This window comes from Piliocolobus tephrosceles, chromosome 5 (assembly GCF_002776525.5).
Source record: "Piliocolobus tephrosceles isolate RC106 chromosome 5, ASM277652v3, whole genome shotgun sequence".
Classification (NCBI taxonomy): domain Eukaryota; kingdom Metazoa; phylum Chordata; class Mammalia; order Primates; family Cercopithecidae; genus Piliocolobus; species Piliocolobus tephrosceles.
Genome location: NC_045438.1, coordinates 131,471,812 through 131,489,424, shown reverse-complemented (window position 1 = coordinate 131,489,424; position 17,613 = coordinate 131,471,812). Strand labels below are relative to the sequence as shown.

Here is a 17,613-nt window from a genome sequence, read left to right as displayed (position 1 = left end):
TAGAGACAGGGTTTCTCCGTGTTGGTCAGGCTGGTCTCAAATTACCGACCTCAGGTGATTCCCCCACCTCAGCTTCCCAAAGTGCTAGGATTACAGGTGTGAGCCACCCCCAGCTGGGATTTTGACTATATAATGTCTTATTGCTTAGGCTGAATGTTGAGTGCTTATCTGATTGTGTCTTTTTTTTTTTTTTCTTTTCTTTTTTTTTTGAGACAGTCTCACTGTATCACCCAGGTTGGAGTGCAGTGGCATGATCTCGGCTCATTGCAACCTCTGCCTCCCAGACTCAGGCAATTCTTTTGCCTCAGTGTCCTGAGTCGCTGGGATTACAGGTGTGTGCCACCAAGCCCAGCTAATTTTTCTATTTTTAGTAGAGACGGGGTTTCGCTATTTTGGCCAGGCCAGTCTCAAACTGCTGAACTCAAGTGATCTGCCTGCCTCGGCCTCCCAAAGTATAGGGATTACAGGTGTGAGCCACCACACCCAGCCCTGATTGTGTCTTATATTATGATCTAAATCTAGTTTATTTTAAAAAAGTAATATCAGCCCTGATTTATGTATGTTAGGGAACTAGAGAAGACATGAGTTAGTAGATGCTGGGGGTAGGGATATGGAAAGTTTCATGAGGGGTGTAGAATTTGAAGAGAATGTTGCAGGATGGATACAGTTTTGAAAAGGGATGTAGAAAATAGAAAAGCATTCCAAGTAGGGAAAAGAGCCTTATTTAATAATGGGTTTAATAAGTTTGGAAGGTGGAGTGGAGATCAGCCTTTCTTAGAGCTGAGTTTGGGTTTGGAAGGAGTAGGGATGGTACAGACAGTGATAGGTGAATTGTAAATGTCAGGAAATTGAGCACCTTAATCATTGGGCTCTTCTGGTCTATCTCCATTTAGTCTCTGTGATCATCTTGGTTTCTCTTTTCTAACTTCTTGCCTGTCTTTTTTAAGCTGCAATAAACTGATTTATTATACAAAGTGTTCCAGGTTTAGATACATAATAGTTTAGTTCAAGAATATGTTAACAAATTCAATTTGGGCTCTGATGCCTTTGCTGATGAAGTCCATCATTTATCTTAGCCTTTCTGGCTATGCCAGCACCTTGGGCTGACAGCTTTAAAAAAATAGTCTACTGTGATTGTAAGATTCCTTTCCTAGATGGTAATTGATGGCCTCTGGCCCTTCAGCCTACACAAATTAGGTTTGCTTTTTTTCTGCATGGGTTACTCGCAGATGGTAATACTCCTTTAAGGAGAGGATCTAAGGACCCTCTCTTATTTTTCTACCCAGTCACCTTACTTAACTGGCTTGTTGAGATCTTCGTGCAGTTTATCCTCTGATTTTATATTTTACTGTGAGGAGGGCTTGTGGACTTGAATAATTCAGATATACTCTAGGTCATTTGCAGCTGCTAATGTGCATATCAGTAGCCCTTTGGGATTTTTTTTTGCAGTAGGTGGGGGTGTCTGTGTCTAACACCCGCTTCCTCTCTCAGCAGAACTTTCCCTTTACTCTTTGATTCCTCTTTTTTTCTCTCTGCCTAGGAAACCCTTTAAACACATCAATTAGTATTGTTTACTGTATTTCTGTTTGTATTTCTGTAGTAATATATGTAATAGTTTGCTTATGCATATTAATCTTCCAGAGAGGTTCAGGGAGTAAAGATTCTTACAGCTAAAGAGGTAGGGACTGTATTCATAAATTAAAGATTATATATAAGATTTCCTCTGAAATCTTAATAGAAATTAATGTGAAAGTGATTGAATTGGCTAATTTTTATTTAAAAGCATCCTTTAGGATCACCTCTGTTATGTGAAACAAGTATTTGGTAAGTTTGTTTCAATTTCTAAATGTTGGGTATGGATTAAATTATAAAAATGGGAGGCAGGAAGAAAATCAACGTTTCTTGGGCACTGAGTGTTTGCTGGGTAGTGTTCTAACATTTGCAAATCTACATCACTTCTTGCTTAACATTAAATGAGCATTACCACCCACCAGGAATTATGCTGAAGGGCTTTCGACATATCATCCCACTTGAACCTTCTAACCTTCTCAAGATTGCTTATTTCTTATAAAGGTGATACTTGTACATGATACTAAATCAGAAAGGGTTTGCAGTGAAAACTGCGTCTCTTTGGTGTCCCATCATCTTCCAGTCATCTGATTCCTATTCCAAACTGCTGCTACCAGTGTCTTTTGTATTTTTTCAGATACTCTGTGAATACATAGACCTAATCATACATAAAATGCATATATCTATTTTAAAGATTTTTACAAAAATGGTGTCATATATATAGTTCTGCATCTTTTTTCAGTTAATGTCTGAGTTGATTTCATGTCAGTGAATATAGAACTGCCGCATTCTTTTTTTTTTTTTTTTTTTGGGACGGAGTCTTGCTCTGTCACCCACACTGGAGTGCAGTGGCACGATCTCGGCTCACCGCAACCTCCGCCACCCGGGCTCAAGTGATTCTCCCGCCTCAGCCTCCTGAGTAGTTGGGATTACAGGTGCCTGCCACCATGCCCGGCTAATTTTTGTATTTTTTAGTAGAGATGGGGTTTCGCCATGTTGGCCAGGCTGGTCTTGAACTCCTGACCTTAGGTGATCTGCCCACCTTGGCCTCCCAAAGTGCTGGGATTACAGGCGCGAGCCACTGTACCTGGCCAGAACTGCCCCATTCTTTTTAAAAGATGTACTGTAATTTATTTAACTACTTTCCTGTTGGTAATTATCCTTTCTCTTTTAATAGGTAAGTTAGCTCCTTTATATTTATTGGAATAACTGATATATTTAGTTATTTAGTTTTAGTTCAATTTTTTTTTTTTTTTTTTGAGACAGAGTCTCGCTCTGTTGCCCAGGCTGGAGTGCAGTGGCCGGATCTCAGCTCACTGCAAGCTCCGCCTCCCGGGTTCATGCTATTCTCCTGCCTCAGCCTCTGGAGTAGTTGGGACTACAGGCGCCCACCACCTGGCCTGGCTAGTTTTTTTGTATTTTTTAGTAGAGACGGGGTTTCACCGTGTTAGCCAGGATGGTCTCGATCTCCTGACCTCGTGATCCGCCCGTCTCGGCCTCCCAAAGTGCTGGGATTACAGGCTTGAGCCACCGCACCCGGCTAGTTCAATTTTTAATATTTTCTGCATCTTCTTTGTTTGTTTTTGAGACGGAGTCTCGCTCTGTCGCCCAGGCTGGAGTGCAGTGGAGCGATCTTGGCTCACTACAAGCTCTGCCTCCCGGGTTCACGCCATTCTCCTGCCTCAGCCTCTGGAGTAACTGGGACTGCAGGCACCTGCCACCATGCCCGGCTAATTTTTTTTTTTTTTTTTTTGTATTTTTAGTAGAGACAGGGTTTCACCGTATTAGCCAGGATGGTCTCGATCTGCTGACCTCGTGAACCACCTGCCTCGGCCACCCAAAGTGCTGGAATTACAGGTGTGAGCCACCGCGCCTTGCCTTTTTTTTTTTTTTTGAGAGAAGGACTTACTCTCTTACTCTGTTGCCCAGGCTATAGTACAGTGACATGATGATAGGTCACTGTAGTCTCAAACTCCTGGGCTCAAGTAATCCTCCCACCTCAGCTTCCCAAATAACTAGAACTGCAAGCATGCACCACCACAGTTGGCTAATTTTTAAATTTTTTGTACGTATAGGGTCTTGCTGTGTTGCTCAGGCTGGTCAAAATTCTAGCCTCAAGTGGTTTTCCCACCTCAGTGTCCCAAAGTGCTGGGATTACAGATGTGAGCTACCATGCTTGACCTTTTAAAAATATTTTCTTCTTAAAAAAATCTTTCACTATGTGGACTGTGCTTGCTTTTGAGGGGAGGGCATATATATATATAATTCTGATAATTTGGAAGATTTATCTTTTTATTCTAGTGATTATGTTTATAAGTGTAACTTTATACGATATTTCTTCAGACGGTACCCGTTGACTCCCTACCATGAACAATGATGAAATTAGTAAGTATATTCCTCACCGCTCTCTTTCCACCTCCTTCTAGTTGATTATATTATTTTTCTTGGTTTTATTTTCTATCGTAAAACATACATATTCCTCTATTAACATTTGCAAATCTACATTAGGATTTAATGTTAAGCAGGTAGTGACATAGATTTGCACATTGAGCTATCTGCTTTAAATATCTTCTGAGCCCTGTCAGTAAAAGATGAAGAAGTCAATGGACTTCATTTGTCCATTTTTTCCTCCTTTTAACTTTTGTCAATTATATTACTTTTACATTCTCTTTGCCTCAAATGTAAGACCTAGTTGTAAGGTTGGATTCATTCAGGGCTCCCCACCAATCCTTTTGCCATGGTTTCTCTATCTCATGATTAAAGTTTGTTCTCTCACAGCTTCTTCAGGCAGGAGTCAAGGAGCACATTTTCCCTGAGTTCTTATATGTTGAAAGTAGTTTTTTTTTTGTTTTTTGGTTTTTTTTACATTTATACTTAAACAATAGTTTGGCTTGATATATAGTTATTCTCAAGTCATTTATTCTCATTTTCTTTCTTCTCTTCCTTCCCTTTGCCTTTCCTTTCCAATAGGGTCCAGGCTGGAGTGCAGTGGTGTGCTCACTGCAGTCTGGACACTCCTGGGGTCAAGCAATCCCCCTGTCTCAGCCTCCCAACTAGCTGAGACTACAGATGTGCACCACCATGCCCAGCTAATTTTTTATTTTCTTGTAGAAACAGGGTCTCACTTTGTTGCCCAGGCTGATTTCAAACTCCTGGGCTCAAGCAGTCTTTTTGCCCCAGCCTCCCAAAGTGCTGGGATTATAGGTGTGAGGCACCCCATCCAGCTCATTTTCTTTTAATTGTGATATGTTACAGAAAAGTACATGAAGCGCAAATGTGTGGTATGATGGCTTAATGAATAATCACAAAGTGAACACCCCCAGAAACTTCTGTGTCTATTTGCTGTCTCCTTCTTTCTTTCCCCTAGAGAGAACTATATCATTTACTCCTTTCTTTTTTTTCTTTTTTTTTGTATTTTCAGTAGAGACGGGGTTTCACTGTGTTAGCCAGGATGGTCTCGATCTCCTGACCTCGTGATCCGCCCGCCTCAGTCTCCCAAGGTGCTGGGATTACAGGCGTGAGCCACCGTGCCCGGCCCCTTTCTTTCTTTATAATATTACTCTGCATGCATCCCTAAACAGTAGAAACTACTTTTGTCAGTTTTTGAAGTCTATGTAAATAGAATCATACAGTATTTATTCTCTTATACTTCATTTGTTCAACATGACATTTGTAAGATCCATCCACATTGTTACTTGAAGCCCTACTTCACATATATTATCATTGCCATATAATGTTATACTGTATAAACATGTTGCAATTGATTTCTCTTTTCATTACTGATGGACATTGGGGTTATTTCTAGTTTGGGGCTAAGAGGTGCCATGGTGCTTTGAATAGTCTTATATATATCTCCTAATACATATAGGTATGTATTTATCTTAAGATACCTATTTGGGAGTGAAAATACTGGGTCTTAGGGTATGCATATTTCATTCTTCCTAGATATGCCCAAACTGTTTTTTGAAGTGGTTATGTCACTTTGTACCCCTCCTGCAGTGTGTGAGTTCCTTAGGTCACCCTTCACTGTCTTTTAGCCCAATGAGCCTTTCAAGTAGGCAGTATTCCCACTTTGATGGGAAAACAAGTTCAAAGGAGTCAAAAAGCTTGCTGGAAGTTCATAGTGGTACTGAGTGCCAGAACTGGCATTTGAATTCTGCTCTCTCTAGCTCTAAAGCCCGTTACCTTTCCATCCTGCCTTCTTTACACGTAGGTGTGTAAGGCACTGAAACTTCACCAGGGAAAATGAACATTATCAAATATATTTTTTAAAGGAAAGGTTGCTCTCTTTGGGGGATGATTTGAGTACAGTTATTAGAGATAACCTATTTCTCAAAGTCCCATCCAATTTTGTGATGCAGATGGCTCTCAGCCAACATATTTAGTTTCCCAACTAAACTAACAGTTTATTTCTTCCTTTTTTTTTTTTTTTTCTGCTTTTAGTATCCAGCCTGTATATGGAGCACAGCATCCTCCTCTTGACCCTCGGCTCACCAAAAAGTAAGTCAAGACATTTTCCTTTTATCTATCTACTTCTGTCACACCTATGCCCTCCCCTATTTTGTTGAAATGACAGTTTCCACTTTGACCTTTTTAAGCTTCTCTTCTGCCCTATTTTGTGCCAGGAGATGAGCAATGTTCTTACTTCCAAATGATCCGTTGCTAAATGGGAAATTAACATCCATTAGAGATTTTGTGTTTTCCTATATTGGGAACTGGTATATGTAGGGTTTGGTATTGCATTCTTTGGTCAAAAGAGAATGGTCAAAATGTCTTTATTGATTAAATGTTGTCCCTGAAACCAGAAGATTGATGACTTCCAGATCTTTTAGCAGGAGATCTGGTTTCCGAGGCTCACTGCTTCTGAATATAGGTAGGTCTGCCATGTTTTCCTTACTTTTACTATGAGAACTAGGGCAACAGAATATAACTGTAGGCTGACATTCTTTAGTTCCTCTTTCCCTTTGACACACTCAAAGAGACCCAGGCATATGTACAGAAGAGTTAAAAGCTATTTAGGACTGGGCACGGTGGCTCATGTCTGTAATCCCAGCACTTTGGGAGGCCGAGGCAGGTGGATCACTTGAGGTCAGAAGTTCGAGACTAGCCTGGCCAACATGATGAAACCCTGTCTCTGCTAAAAATACAAAAATTAGCTGGGTGTGGTGGCAGGCACGGCAGGCACCTGTAATCCCAGCTACTTGGGAGGCTGAGGCATGAGAATCACTTGAACCCAGGAGGCAGAGGTTGCAGTGAGCTGAGATCATGCCATTACACTCTAGCCTGGGTGACAAAGTGAGATGCCATCTCAAAAAAATAAAAATAAATAAATAAAAGCTATTTAGGAGGCTATATCTCTAGAACTCTAATAAATTATTTTCAAATGCAACAGACTCTAGTTAAATCCAAGGTGTGTGGCTATGTATCCACACCCCCAATTATCCCTTTATCCCATCTGTCTCTCACGGACCATCACTGATACACAGTGAACTTAAATGAGGGGGTAGGTCACCTTGTGAGATTTTCTAAGAACTTTGGCCTCTATTTGGGGGCATGCTTAATTTTAGAGACTAGTTTCTGGGAAAGTTGTTGTTGTTAATGAAAGCTGAATGGTTTGGGAGATACAGATGTAGGTTCTCACTTTCCTGGGGCCTGTGTCTTAATAGGGAAGTCAAGATAATGTACAATTATGGTTCCAACTATATGACATTCTGGAAAAGGCAAAATAGGGAGACAGTGAGAAGATCAGTTGCCAAGGGGTGGGGTTGAGGGGAGATATGAATAAGTGGAGCACTGAGGATTTTTAAGGCAGTGCAGCTACCCTGTATGATACTATAAAAACGAGGTGGATACTGCCGGGCGCAGTGGCTCATCCCTGTAATCCCAGCACTTTGGGAGGCTGAGGTGGGCAGATCACCTGAGGTCAGGAGTTTGAAACCAGCCTGGCCGACATGGTGAAACCCCATCTCTAATAAAAATACAATAATTAGCTGGGCCTTGTGGCAGGCGCCTGTAATTTCAGCTACCCTAGAGGCTGAGGTGGGAGAATTGCTTGACCCTGGGAGCTGAGGGTTGCAGTGGGCTGAAATCAAGCCACTGCACTCCACCCTGGGTGACAGAGCGAGACTCTGTCTCAAAAAACAAAGCAAAACAAAACAAGAAACAGTGGATACATGTCATTATGCATTTGTTCAAACCCACAGAATGTACAACACCAAGAGTGAACCCTAATTCAAACTACTGACTTTTGAGTGATTATAACGTATCAGTGTAGGTTCATCAACTGTAACAAATGTACCACTGTGGTGGCAGATGTTCATAATGGAGAGGCTGTGCCTATGTGGGAGAAGGGAGTATATAGGAAATCTCTGTACCTGCCTCTGGATTTTGCTGTGAACCTAAAACTGTTCTAAATATATAAATAAAGTGGTTTTTAAAATAAGAAAAGAGAAAAAGGATAATATACATTAAAGTATTTTGAATACCTAGAAGAATGCTATATCAAATATGCATTATCAGTATTTAAAAATTTTAGAAATAACCTAGCTGAGTATGTGGTGCACTTTCTATAATTTTACCAACTTGTTTCCTTTTTGCGATTTGGTGTATGTATAAGGCACAGTCTTCTGAATTACTGAGGAAGCATGACTGCTGTTCTCGTCTGCAAGGTGCACACTTTTTTTTTTTTTTTTAAATCAGAAACCACTATTGCATAGATTTCTTGAGAGCAGGGGCTTTGTTTTGTTCATTACTGTACTCATAGCCTCTAGAACAGCATGTGGCACAGAGTAGGCACTGAGTACATATTTATTGAATGAAGGAATGAAACTATCTCATTTATTTAAACATCAGGCTTTTCTTTAATGTTCCTTGGTTTGCACCTTTTGTTATGTCGTCTTTTTTTTTCTTTTGAGATAGGGTCGCTCTATTGGCTGGAATGCAGTGGTGTCATCTTGGCTCACTGTAGTCTCTGCCTCCTGGGCTCAAGCAGTCCTCCCATCTCAGCCTCCCTAGTAGCTGGGACTACAGGTGTGCACCACCACAACTGGCTAATTTTTGTATTTTTTGTAGAGACACAGTTTCGCTATGTTGCCCAGGCTAGTCTCGAACCCCTGAACTGAAGTAACCGACCTGCCTTGGCCTCCCAAAGTGCTGGGATTACAGGCATGAGCCACTGTTTTTTTTTTTTGTTTGTTTGTTTGTTTCCAGAGAGTCTTGTTCTCTTGCCCAGGCTAGAGTGCACTGGCATGATCAGGGCTCACTGCAGCCTTGACCTCTGGGGCTCAAGCCATCCTCCTGCCTCAGCTCCCACGTGCCTCACCCCCAACCCCACCCACAGTAACTGGGACTACAGGCGTGGGCCACCATGCCTGGCTAATTTTTGTATTTTTAGTGTAGATGGGGTTTCACCATGTTGCCCATGATGGTCTCAAACTCCTGGACTCAAGTGATCAGCCTGCTTTGGCCTCCCAACGTGCTGGGATTACAGGGGTGAGCCACCGTATCTGGCTGTTAGCTCTTAAGGGGAGCATGTTTTCTGTGATATCTGTGTGATCGTCACATTAAATAGAATGAATTCTGCTATTCTTTGGTTTTATCAAGAATCGACTTTCTGGTCTGTTGGCCAGTGAGGCAGGCACTACTGGTTACCTACCTGATAGTCTTCCCTGTGCCTGCTTCTTTCATGCTCAAGAACCATAATTTTGTTCAGATATTGAGTAAGCAACAGTGCACTTAGGGGAGGTATTAAGATTGGTTTAAGCCTTTCATGATAATTCTTTAGTAATGCCAGTGACTGGCATAGAGTGGTCTCATCTCATTGGTTCTGGCCAAAGAAAGTCTCCTGGGGGAGGGTTCTTGGAAAGATTTTCTTTTTTGGTCAGAATGGGAGATGGTTCTGTGAAGAAACCCTCTTTTTGCTGCCACTCACATTTCCTGCTTTTGAACGTGATAGTGTGAGTGTGATTCTGAAAGCTATAGCAGCCAACTTGTAACCCCGAGGCAAAAACAACAACAACAACAACAAAAAAAACGAAAATAGCAAAGACAACAGCCTAGACCTACATTGTGGTCTTACGATTTAAGGATCATAGTTGAGTATTATGTTACATGTAGCCACAACCATTCTGGTCACAGTCAGGAGTTATTGATTGTTAATAGATCTGTTCTAGCACAACCTTTGACAAACATGTGGCTAACCTATAAATCCGTTCATCCATTCATATATAAGGCATTGAGTATACTGTCCATTTTATGTTTTGATCAAGATCACCATACCTTGTCTGCACCTGTCATCAACTGAGCTTTTCCTAATTTTGTATTTAGGACAGATCTTCAAGAATATTTCCATATCCCAAACTGCCAAGGCAAACTTTATATACTATCATTTTCTCACCTGTTAATGATATAAAATCGTGAATATTTTCACTGATCCTTCAGCAGAGTTTCAGTCACGCTTTCAATAGGAGTAATTACTTAGCTTTACAGTTTGGGAGGAATTTAATTGTCACTGGATTAATTGGTTCCCTTTTTCATGTATGTGGTGGTTTGATACTGATATTTTACAACATGGGACCACGTCTACCTCTGCACCAGACCATTTTACAATTTCAGATTGTTGCCATAAAACATTTACCACCTCTATTTTAGTACCTTTGTTAGGACATTTTTATGACTTTCTCTGCTACATGATTATCGTTCCACTTCAGCCCATCATTAATTACTGTGTGGTTAATACATATCACAGCAGAAGCCTTTACATTGGGTCTTCAATCATCTAAACTGCACAAGCACAGGAAGTCATTCCCTGTCCATGTATATTGACTTTAATTTGCCAAATGATTACTATTAGTGATACTATTGCCTGCAATAATTTTTATAGCTCAGATAAAACTAGTCTCATTGCTGAGCAGCTCCATTGGCCACTTGATGGTATAACAAGCTTCTAAGTTTATTGTTTTCTGAATTGATGCTCAAGTATGCTAAGTCCTAATTCCGAGTTATAAAACTAGTTCATATGAAGCCACACTAGTTACTAAGATACCTGAATTTATTTGATTGTTACTAAATTTCTCCACCTACTTCATATCACTTGCCAGTGTCAAACGTTTTTCTAGAAAATTCTGTTAAGTAGAACATCTGTATCAGTAAGACAGTGTAGTATGATCAAATTACAGAATGCTTGGTCTTTTATACTCCTAACCAGTGTAGCCTGTGGCCACTCTTTTTCAACATACCCTTAGGTGTTTGTGTTACTAAGGTACTCATCACCAAGTACTTTGCCAAGTCAAATGTGCCATTTATTAGGTTTTTGAAATTTTTAGTATTCCCTACACTTCTTGAATCCCTTTTTCTTTGCCACTTACCATCTCCATGACCTTGGGCAAATTACTGAAACTTTCTGAGCCTTAGTTTCTTCATTCATAAGGTAGAGATAGTAAGACTTACCTCACAGATTTGTGAGGATTGCGTGAAGTATCTGCAAAGGTGCTTTCTAAACAATGATTTGTCGTACACTTGTAAGGAGGTATGGTGAAGGTGTTCATCAGAGGCCAGTTTGATTGTGACTTTGATAGAGTTGTGTTTCAATAATCTTGGTTAAGGTGGGGCATGGTGGCTCATGCCTGTAATCCCAACGCTTTGGGAGGCAGGCCAAGGTGGGCAGATCACCTGAGGTCAGGAGTTCGAGACCAGCCTGGCCAACATGGTGAAACCCCGTCTCTACTAAAAATACAAAAATTAGCCGAGCATAGTGGCATGTGCCTGTAGTCCCAGCTACTGGGGATTCTGAGGCAAGAGAATTGCCTGAACCCGGGAGGCGGAGGTTGCAGTGAGCCAAGATTGCGCCACTGCACTCCAACCTGGGCAACAGAGTAAGAATCCATCTCAATCATAATAATTATAATAAATAATCTTGGTTAGACTTCAAGCCACACTGTGGCATTCTTTTACCTTGAGTTAAGTATAAACTACTTCGAACTGTGTTTAAATGGAATGTATAAACTGAAGGCATCCCTAGCTGGAGTTACCTGGATTAACTTTTTGCTGCAACTACTGGGGTCAACAGAAAGGGGTGGCATTTCTCTTATAAGGAGCCCATGCCTAGATGTGGCTTCTTTCCTGTCTACTCAGAATAGGCAATGTGTGTCAGACCTAAGTCTTTTCCTACAAGGTGAGATTTTTTTTTTTCCTACAGGATGTGAGAGTCAGGCTTATTGGCTGTGTATAGTTGGGGAGAATTACAGCTGTGGTGGTGTGTGGCTCAGTTTACTTGGTGACTTCTCTTCCTAAGCTACAGATCCTTCTAGGCCCTGGCCTTCTTTTTAGCTGCTTTTTTCTAGGTAGAGTAAGTAGTTAGCAGCACACGCTGGCTCAGGAGTCAGGTAGACCTGGATTTGAGCCCAGACCTCACTGCCTGCTCAATACCCACCTCATATGGATTATCCTCATAGGATTATTAATAATCCTCATAGGATTATTAATGGGCATTAGATGAGAAAATGGGTATATATAAAATTTAACATAGGGTCTGGTAGCCAGTGAGTAGCCAATATTTATGTGTGAATTTATGTATCTCCTCTGGAGAGAGTATAACTAGTAAACATGGAAAAGCTTTAGAGCCTTAAATTTACCCATTATTGTTTATTGTTCCTGGTCTGTGGATTCTCTGCCTTCTGTCAGTGGTAAACCAAAGTACCTTTTACTTCTTGCTTTGCTGTTTCGTTCTTTTTTTTTCTTTTTTTTGGAGATGGAGTCTTGCTCTGTCGCCCAGACTGGAGTGCAGTGGCGCAATTATGGCTCACTGTAACCTCTGCCTCCTGGGTTCAAGCAATTCTCCTGCCTCAGCCTCCCAAGTAGCTGGGATTACAGGTGTGTACCACTGCACCTGGCTGATTTTTGTATTTTTAGTGGAGACGAGGTTTCACCATGTTGGTCAGGTTGTTCTTGAACTCCTGACCTCAAGTAATCTGCCTGCCTCGGCCTCCCAAAGTTCTGGGATTACAGGCGTGTGCCCAGCTTTCTCTTTCTTTTTTTTTTTTTTTTTAATTATACTTTAAGTTCTAGGGTACATGTGCATAACGTGCAGGTTTGTTACATATGTATACTTGTGCCATGTTGGTGTGCTGCACCCATCAACTCGTCAGCACCCATCAATTCATCATTTATATCATGTATAACTCCCCAATGCAATCCCTCCCCTCTCCCCCCTCCCCATGATAGGCCCCAGTGTGTGATGTTCCCCTTCCCGAGTCCAAGTGAGCTCATTGTTCAGTTCCCACCTATGAGTGAGAACATGCGGTGTTTGGTTTTCTCTTCTTGTGATAGTTTGCTAAGAATGATGGTTTCCAGCTGCATCCATGTCCCTACCAAGGACGCAAACTCATCCTTTTTTATGGCTGCATAGTATTCCATGGTGTATATGTGCCACATTTTCTTAATCCAGTCTGTCACAGATGGACATTTGGGTTGATTCCAAGTCTTTGCTATTGTGAATAGTGCTGCAATAAACATACGTGTGCATGTGTCTTTGTAGTAGAATAATTTATAATCCTTTGGGTATATACCCAGTAGTGGGATGGCTGGGTCATATGGTACATCTAGTTCTAGATCCTTGAGGAATTGCCATACTGTTTTCCATAATGGTTGAACTAGTTTACAATCCCACCAACAGTGTAAAAGTGTTCCTATTTCTCCACATCCTCTCCAACACCTGTTGTTTCCTGATTTTTTAATGATTGCCATTCTAACTGGTGTGAGATGGTATCTCATTGTGGTTTTGATTTGCATTTCTCTGATGGCGAGTGATGATGAGCATTTTTTCATGTGTCTGTTGGCTGTATGAATGTCTTCTTTTGAGAAATGTCTGTTCATATCCTTTCCCCACTTTTTGATGGGGTTGTTTGTTTTTTTCTTGTATATTTGTTTGAGTTCTTTGTAGATTCTGGATATTCCGGCTTTCTCTTTCATTCTTGTGGGTGGTTCTCACCAACCTTGTTTTGTCCTCAGACTCTTTCCCTTTTCTAGGTGAAACCAACCCCTTCCTCCATGAAAGCTTCTTTCCTCGGGGTAGAGCTGCCTTTTAAATTGGTTGGTTGAATTTTGGGTTTTGTGGGCTGGTGTCCTTAAAATCATTTCTGGCAGCCTCAAAATGGTCTGCCTTGAGTCTCATGTCTTTATGTCATGGGGAATGACAGGCTTTTCTCCCTTCTTTCTTCTTCATTGTGTTGGAAAATGTCCTCCCAGTTTCTATTGGCAAGTCTTCATTTGAATAAATTCCAATTCTTAATCTACTTCAAATATATTGAATCATCATCTGCTTCAAAAATGTAATGAAAACCAGCCGGGCGTGGTGGCTCGTACTTGTGATCCCAGCACTTTGGGAAGCCAAGGCAGGCAGATCACCTGAGGTCAGGAATTTGAGACCAGCCTGACCAACATGATGAAACACCATCTCTACTAAAACTACAAAAATTAGTTGGGCATGGTGGTGCATGCCTGTAGTCCCAGCTACTCAGGAGGCAGAGGCAAGAGAATCGCTTGAACCCAGGAGGTGGAGGTTGCAGTGAGCCTAGATCATGCCAGTGCACTACAGCCTAGGTGACAGAGCAAGGCTCCTTCTCAAAACAAACAAACAAACAAACAAATAAATATATACATGTAATGAAAACCTTCAAATGCATAAAAAGGGTATGAAGAAAAATACAACACACACCCTGGTACCCACTCCTCAGCTGGTTAACCGTCTTCATTTTTCTCAGAAGTCGGCACCTGTTAGAACCTGACAGCCAGCCTGGCCTGTCTCTCTGTAGTGTGTCCATCCAGTCCTATTGTGAGTGTATGTCACCCCATGTTAGGCCATCAGCTTCAAGTCATCTCTTTGACCTGAGTTAAAATTCAATTTCTTGATTTGATGATTGTTTAAAGAATTCTGAAAACATCCAGTATTTATGCAGTCTTGATGTACACATGCCCCTAAGGAGGAAAACAGTAATATCCACATACTCCTGGGCAGTATATTAGATGACAGATCTTTCTTACACAGCTGCATGTTTGTTCTCGACAGTGAATCCACTGAGGTGGTACTGCAGATGGTAGATCAGGTCCCCTTTTACAAAGGAGAAGCCATGGTGGATGAGTCCAGAACATGCAGCCTCAGTTTTCTTTTCTTTGATTTGGGTACTTGTCTCCTATAGTTCTTTTTTTTTTTTTTTTTTTTTGAGATGGAGTGTCACTCTTTCATCCAGGCTGGAGTGCAGTGGCATGATCTTGGCTCACTGTAACTTCCACCTCCTGGGTTTAAGCAATTCTCCTGCCTCAGCCTCATGAGTAGCTGGGATTATAGGTGTGTGCCACCACATCCAGCTAATTTTTATATTTTTTTAGTAGAGATTTTTTGTATTTTTTAGTAGAGATGGGGTTTCACCATATTGGCCAGGCTGATCTCAAACTCCTGCCTTCGCCTCCCAAAGTGCTGGGATTACAGGCGTGAGCCACCATGCCTGGCCACTCAAATAGACTTGTTTTAAAAAACAAATATTATAATTTCTATAAATAGAAAACAAATAACATTTGTCATAAACAAGAAGTAACTTCTGGGTGTGGTGACTCATGCCTGTAATCCCAGCAATTTGGGAGGCTAAGGTGAGAGGATCACTTGAGGCCAGGAGTTTGAGATTAGCGAGAGCAACATGAGACCCTTATTTCTTCAAAAGAAAAAAAATCTAAGCATGGTGGTGTGCGCCTGTAGTCCAGCTACTCAGGAGGCTAAGGTGGAAGGATTGCTTGAGCACAGGAGTTCAAGACTGCAGTGAGCCAAGATTTCTCTACTGCTCTCCATCACTCCACCCTGGATGACAGAGCAAGGCCCTGACTCTTAAAAGAAAAGAACCATATAAATACCCAGTGAAAAACCAAACAGTCTTACTAAATTTGGAGCCAGATCTTGTTGCTAGAAAATATATTGATTCTGAGGCTGCTCTCACTTTGGCACCTACTTAGAAAATGGTCTTAAAGACAGAGTAGCACCAAACTTCAACTTTCTTCTCAAGGCTAACGGAAGAACAAAAAATGGAACAACTTTTTTTATTTTGGGACTTAAGGTTTAATGCTACATATGTGGACTACCTAAAATTATCTCGTTTTCTGGCTATAGTTTATGTGCTACTCTTAGTGATAGCAGATCAACTTTCAAATCTCAGTGGATTAACACAGTAAAGGTCTACTTCCTGCTCATGCTACATGTCTAAAATGGGGGTGAGGTAAGGGCAGAGGACAGGCTCCTCGACATAGTTACTGCTGCTTCACATAGTCACTCAGTTACCTAGGCTGAGGGAGTCTCTACCATCTTGCCAGTCATCATGATAGAAGAGAAGCTATAGGTCAGGCATGGTGGCTCACACCTGTAATCCCAACAATTTGGGAGGCCAAGGTGGGAGGATTGCTTGAGCCCAGGAGCTCAAGACCAGCCTGGGCAACATAGTGAAACCTTGTGTCTACAGAAAATAATAATAAAATTAGCCAGGCATGGTAATGCACACCTGTAGTCCCAGCTACTCAAGAGGCTGTGGTGGATCACTGGAGCCCAGGAGGTCAAGACTGCAGTGAGCCATGATTGTACCACTGCACTCCAGCCTGGATGACAGAAACTCTGTCTCAAAAAAAAAAAAAAAAAAAGAGATTATACAGAACTGACACCTATTCTCTACTTTGCCTGGAAGTAATCGCCTTATTTCTCTTCTTAGTCCATTGGCCAGAACTGGTCATATGGCCTCACCTAAGTGCATGGGGGCCAGGAAGTGTACAAGAGCACATGGGATGTTTGGTGACCATTGCTGTCTCTGCTACATCTGTCTCTGCGATCTCAGGCTGGTCTGGATGTATCTAGATGAAGAATGGATATGGGCCATTTTTGTTTGAAGAAGCTAATGATTATGTATGGAGTAGTTTGTAATTTATTAACATTATAATAATAAGCAAATGCAGGTGGTCAGATGTGTCAGGCCATTCCTTGGTAATCGTGTCTCCTTTCTTGAAGTTTCATTAAAGAACGATCAAAAGTCAGCACAGTTCCTTTGAAGAATAAGAAGGCCTCCAGTTTTCATGAGTTTGCACGGAATACCAGTGATGCTTGGGACATTGGCGATGATGAGGAAGAGGACTTTTCCTCACCTTCTTTCCAAACTCTGAACTCAAAAGTTGCTTTGGCAACTGCAGCCCAAGTTCTAGAAAACCACAGCAAGCTGAGGGTAAAACCAGAACGGTCCCAGTCAACGACATCGGATGTTCCTGCCAACTACAAGGTCATAAAATCCAGCAGTGATGCCCAGCTGTCCAGAAACTCTAGTAAGTCCTTCCTGCTCCCTTCATAGCCTCAGCCTTCTCAGCAGCATGCATTTTAAATAAAAGCGATTTTTCTTTGTGGCCTCACTCAATAAATATTCAGTGGGGTGGTAAATTCAAACCTGAGACATGGCATCATTAAGCCTGAGTGGTCACAAGCTATACTTGCCCCTCCCACAGTGGTGGCTGCCCAGTCTGATAACCTGGGCCTTCACTTTCTAACACCCAGGTGTTGTTTGCCATTCTCCTCTTCTCTTCTTCCTTTCCCTGTAGTGGAGTCCAAAACTTCTGGTTTGATTGCTTCACATTGCTTTAGGCCTGGTCAGGTTTAGAAATATTAACTAATGTATTTAAAGCTGTTAGTGGCTGAATTTCACAATTGTTTGGCCACTGTGGTTTGACTTTCTCAGCCCTAGGGAACAGCTACTAGCATAAGGTTGTCTCTTCCTGTTCCTGAGGGAGGGAGCAAATGTGCCTAAAGGCCCCAGGTCTCAGCTTCCTGACCATCGGGCAGGTCCCATCAGGTTGGGTGGGATGGAAGCAGAGGCCTCTCTGTTTCTTTTCGGGAAACTGGCCAGAGTAATGGTTGATGTGATGGTGGTTTTATTAGACCTTTGGGGACTCTCAGTGTATTCCTTTAAATATTCATGGTTGTGTTTAATGTTGCCCTAATGGGTTTTATGAAAGTATGTTGGGAACTGGAGA

The 17,613-nt window shown here is 41.6% G+C and overlaps 1 protein-coding gene across 1 annotated transcript in view; it reads left to right on the top strand.

Moving 5' to 3' along the window:
* TBC1D22B (TBC1 domain family member 22B) overlaps positions 1–17,613 on the top strand; it is a 76,976-nt gene that overhangs the window by 6,732 nt on the left and 52,631 nt on the right. The window contains exons 2-3 of the mRNA XM_023212694.2: positions 6,013–6,069; positions 16,604–16,911. Of these exons, the coding sequence (XP_023068462.1) occupies positions 6,013–6,069; positions 16,604–16,911 (365 nt within the window). The remainder of the gene's footprint in view (positions 1–6,012; positions 6,070–16,603; positions 16,912–17,613) is intronic.